The sequence below is a fragment of the Haemaphysalis longicornis genome, unplaced genomic scaffold, assembly GCF_048455015.1.
Source record: "Haemaphysalis longicornis isolate Haplotype H1 unplaced genomic scaffold, Haemaphysalis longicornis Haplotype H1 scaffold_3, whole genome shotgun sequence".
In the NCBI taxonomy this organism is placed as follows: domain Eukaryota; kingdom Metazoa; phylum Arthropoda; class Arachnida; order Ixodida; family Ixodidae; genus Haemaphysalis; species Haemaphysalis longicornis.
The window spans coordinates 200,273,216-200,278,277 of record NW_027526335.1 but is presented as its reverse complement, the minus strand read 5'-3'; the positions used below and the strand labels follow the sequence as shown (position 1 = coordinate 200,278,277).

Sequence of the window (5,062 nt, the reverse complement as noted above, 5' to 3'; positions counted from 1 at the left end):
TGCCGTTTTAGGGTTTAAACGAATTGACTAAAACAAAAGCGACTTTTCCAGTACCTCTGAATGGATATGTGCCAGTTTTTATTGGCCGTAGTAGTCATCGTCATCTTTATAAACGAGGACGTGCTTACAACAAAAAACCATTATCATCATCAAAGCGAGAAGACGCAGAAGTGGTGACGAGGCACTGTTAGAACACACTATAGGAGACACTGTAAGTGGTGACGAGGCGATGGTAGAACTGGACAGAGATACCCGTGAAGACGTTCCCATGGCCGAAGAACCTCCGCAGGGGCCAGCAGCTGAAGGCGTCATGCTGCCGCCGCAAGCACAGGATTTCGAGGCAAGGCTCTTTTGGTTTGTATTGTTTTATACGGCGAGAAATACTAGGCGTGTCTCTGAATTCCGGGTATTATGAATGGTACTATCTTCCGACAGGGGCTTCTGTGGATAGGTTTCTACTCACTTTCAGTTTTTAGGGCAATTATTGTTTTATATTTTACTGCTAGTTCAATGGCCGCTCGTCTGAATGTGTGCCGGTACCTTGATTAGCCGCTTGCCGGCTACATAAAAAGTTATCGTGTGGTAAAACGAGTCTAATACCTGGGTCACATCTCAGTTGCATTGTTTTCTGAAATTATTTGCTTTCACTTCGATCCACTGGGAATAGCCACGTCTGTGTACAAAGGAACCGCCGTAGAACAAGGCTTTTGTTATCCAGTATGCAAGAGAAAAGCTACCTTCCCGGTTGCCTTATTTCGGATAAGTTGAAAACGGGTAGTAATTACGGGAAGACAAAAAGTCCCCAGTATAAGGATGTAGAATATTGATTCGTTTTGGGGGATTGGGCAGGAGGCAGACGGCTTTCTGACAGAGCCCGTTTTACGTAATGAGCTTTTCGGTAGTAGAAAAAGTGTGGAGCTCACCAGGGTAACTGAAACTCAGACAGCAACCAGAGAAGCTTCTGGTACTGCCCCATTTTTGAAGGTACGTATGGAACAAAAAAATACGAGCGAGAAAAATGAAACTACACAGCTGCACAACTTTGAAGAATAAGCTTCATAAGGAAATAAATGCGGGCACATCTCATGGTTGTTCGTCAGGGTGTGTGTTACCCGACAAAAAGTGCCAAAGGGTGCCATTCGATGCTTTGAGGGCTATGCGCTTCTCTACAAAAACAAGAACATGATAACGGGAGAGTTTCACACTTTCACTCGGAATAGCATCCGGCAAAGGTGGCGTGTTGTTGGGAGATAGAGAGAGAGACGGAGAGAGAGAGAGAGAGAGAGAGAGAGAGAGAGAGAGAGAGAGAGAGAGAGAGAGAGAGAGAGAGAGAGAGAGATGGATGGATGGATGGATGGATGGATGGATGGATGGATGGATGGATGGATGGATGGATGGATGGGTGGGTGGGTGGGTGGATGGATGGATGGGTGGGTGGATGGATGGATGGATGGATGGATGGACGGACGGACAGATGGATGGATGGATGGATGGAGAGAGAGAGAGAAAAAAAGAGAGAGAGAGAGAAAGAGAGGGGATACACATTTATTTGGAGCAGAGCAACGTCGTCTAGGAGGCCCTGAACGAGGCCTCGTAGTCCAAGTAGCCCTGGGGTTCACTGGCCGTCGCTGCGCTAACCACAACCCGACGCAAGGTTGCAAATTGTGAGCTGGCCCGTCCACGGCTCGAAGGTTGGGTGGGAATCAGGGGTTACTAGTGGGGCGTGTTGGCACTCGATAGCGGTGTAGACGGGGAATACAGGGCGTGAAAGAGGGCTCCATGTGCGTAGGAACTTTTCGGTACCGGCGAAAGGCAGTTTCCTCGGCGCGAGGGAGGGGGACGAGTAGAGAGGAGAGAATTCTCGACGTTTGTGGCGAGCGTGGGCCAAGATACTGGTGTAGCGAGAGGGCAGGGAACAAAGTCTGGGTGCTCGATCCGCTAAAAGTCTTTTAAAAGGTAAATTTATTTCTCTACGTGAGGGTGGATTATTAAAAACCACCTGGCTATCTTTATACTAAACCGCAATGTCAACAAAGTGGTGGCTTCGTTTTTATCCTCTGTGGACAAAAACGTGTGCCGGGGCATCGACGGTACCCGCGCCCTTGGGATCTGCTGACCGAAACCAAAGTGGTGAGAAACTTCGGCTACAGCGATAAAATTTACTCCAAAAAATCGTATTTTAAAGAAATGTCTCCATATCGACCAAAAATACCAGTCATCACTTAACTAAGGCTTGGATGGCATTTCATAATATTCACCACGGAAACATGGCAGAGATTTCAAATAAAGTTCGTTTTATAGCTCAGTTGTGTATATAGATAGTTTAAATAGGCGCTTTCAGAGTAATTATCGCCAGACATTTTAAAAAGAAATATATTGAGCTTGTTGCTTAAGTGCTACTGAAGCCATGATGGCGCAAAAAAATACCGGAGAAAGGGTAGAAATACATGGGCGACTGCCGGTGTTTGTATCATGTATTTCTATTTTGTTTCCACGTTCTATATAGGTGGGGTTGTTCGATTTTGGGATTTATATTTGGTTAACATGGGCACGTAAAAATTGGCTCTGTCATTTCAAAGTGACAATTGGGAAAACTTGGGGTTGTAAAAACATCCAGAAATTTATGTTTTTTGCGTTGTATCTACAGATGAACTAAGTGATACACCAATTTTATTTTAACAGTAGTTGTCACCGGCTTTGTAACTCCAACGCATTAAATTGGTAGTTGTTTCAAGCTAGTAATCGGGGAACATAAGGGTTATCCTTCAAATTCTCTCCGAAATTTTGCGTTTCTGTGGGAGTGGTACATAAACCATGCCAGTAGAGACCATTGATAACCTGCAAAAAATAAAACATTTGATTCTTGAAAAGCTGGCCATCGACTATTTACACATCTTCGCTTACATACGTTATCGTATGCATGCGCAACATGTCGTTCTCCATTCGAAAGCAGTACTATCGTTGAACGTATCTCAGTTGAGAGAAGGTTCTCTCGACATCACGGATTCGACTAGCTAGGCACAATAACATCAGTGCGAAATTTGCCAGCCGGGGCTAGCGAGCAGTAGAGTAATGCCAATACTCAAATGAGTTCAAAAGCTGTATTTGTTGGCCTTGCTTTCAGCGAATACTGGTAAAGGACGACGAACTATGAGTACACGAATTTACAGTTCGCCACTTCCAAATGGTCCATTCGGAGAGAAATCGGTTTTAACCCGATCCTCCTGAAACATGTTTTGGGTGTAATACCTGATTTTATCCAGAAACAAATAAACATATTGTTTCGAGGGAGATGCGAATAAGCAATCTATTTACAGATAATTGATGTTAAATGCCAACAGCCCAAACCAAGGCATCCAATGCAGCTCGAGCCAGTCTGGTTCTGGGCGATCTCTTCCTCGTCATTTCGGCTTGCCGTGCGCGGCCACTGATGAGGCACGTACCAATAGAATAAGTGTACGATGAATTGACAACCATGCGATCGAGTCCAATGGTATGTCAAATGTTCCGGGTGTTACGTAGCAATATAAGTGGTGTTTAGTATATATTACAGGAAACTCTCGTCTACACAGGGGATACTTTTTATATTCCTGCCTTCTCCGCTCTTCGCCCATGCAGTGTCCTCACCTGGTTCCCGCTCTATGGATCGCTCTCCTGTTGCTGCTGAACCGCCTTTCGCACACTCTGAGTCGGCTCATATTCCTCGTAGCGGGCGCCCTCTACCCGGCGTACGCCTGCTGCAATGCGGTCCGATCGTCAGACCCCCGCCTGTATGTCAACTGGATGATGTACTGGATCGTTCTCGCGCTCTCGCTGGGTGTCGAGCCCGTGCTTGACCTCCTCTTTCTCGACTACTTGCCCTTCTACGCCGAGATGAAGCTCACCTTCGTCATGTGGCTCCAGTCGTGCGGGGCCAGTGTCATTTTCCAAAGGTCCCTTTTGCCAGTGTTTGACGAGCACCACCGACAGATCGAAGCTTACTTTGCTTGGCTTCAAGCACGTGCTACAGAGGTATGCTGTTGTTCATCTTATTTACCTTATTATTTGAAACCACAAGATTTACGTCTGCGTAAAATATTCGACGTTTCAAACTGGGTTGCCTTGAGTATTCCCCGTCGACAAACGAGAGTTTTGACATCCTAATGAGTAGACATCCTCACCATAAATAGAAAATATGTTAAAATGTTTTCGAGTGGTCGTTCAAGGAAGAGGCTGTAAAAATGACCACGCAGGAGGCATTGCGGAAATTGTTTTAGTCGATGCAGCTCTTTCTTTCGTTGAGACGTTGCAACTTCGTGGTGAAAGCAAACGGCTGAATAATTTCACGATAAATACTACTGCAGTTGGTGTTTATAGCAAATATATTCAGCTTTGGGGCTGGAGCTGCGTAGGCATATAAAAACCGTTTGATAATAACGCCTGATATTTATTCAGTAATTAAAGAACCGGGCTAAATGATCGACAACAGAAGATGGCACGTTTTTCACCGGTACTAGGGATGTCTGTTTTTAAATGAATATGCTTACTCCAAATTATCTTAATTCCTTGCGTTCTTTTTTTCTTTCCACTAGGTCGTCCAGAAGTTGGCATGGGGAGTGACTACGACAGTCCGGGCCATGGCCAAACTGGTTCGGGACACCTACAACTTGATAGACCTCAGTCCGTCGGAAGCAAGGCCAATGCCTGTCGAGATCAACGACTGGAGGGACATGGGGAATGCGTGGGACATGGAAGACTGGTAAAGTAGGGAGAGGCGACACTGCATAAAAGCATCGTTATGGCAGCCAGAGCAAGATCCCGGACAGCGTCCTAATGGTGATGAAGATTGGGACAAGTTTATTTGTACTAAACGGCCGTGAAAACTTCAAAAGGACTTTTATTACTATCTTTTACATAAATAGCAAAGTTCTGTGTGCAATAAATGGCAAGGCGTAATATTTATGGTTTTGTTTCTTTTTAAGGAGCGAAAAGGTAAATTCCTAATTATATATATTTACACAATAGTATTTTTAATGTTAGTCTGCTTGGTACAATAAGAAGGCGGCAGATGCAAAAAACTACA

At 45.0% G+C, this 5,062-nt stretch overlaps 1 protein-coding gene across 1 annotated transcript; it reads left to right on the top strand.

Annotated features, from left to right (window-relative positions):
* The first annotated feature begins 229 nt into the window (after nt 1-229).
* LOC144175643 (receptor expression-enhancing protein 4-like) lies at nt 230-4,850 on the top strand. The gene is made up of 3 exons (XM_077704693.1): nt 230-340; nt 3,619-4,011; nt 4,572-4,850. The coding sequence occupies exons 1-3, from the start codon at nt 230-232 to the stop codon at nt 4,740-4,742; spliced, it is 675 nt and encodes a 224-aa protein (XP_077560819.1). The 3' UTR covers nt 4,743-4,850.
* The last annotated feature ends 212 nt before the right edge of the window (nt 4,851-5,062 follow it).

Coding starts and splice junctions, on each gene's coding strand:
- LOC144175643 (XM_077704693.1), top strand. CDS start 230: ATGGTAGAACTGGACAGAGATACCCGTGAAGACGTTCCCATGGCCGAA. Junction 341..3,618: donor CGCAAGCACAGGATTTCGAG/GCAAGGCTCTTT, acceptor TCGCCCATGCAG/TGTCCTCACCTGGTTCCCGC. Junction 4,012..4,571: donor TTCAAGCACGTGCTACAGAG/GTATGCTGTTGT, acceptor TCTTTCCACTAG/GTCGTCCAGAAGTTGGCATG.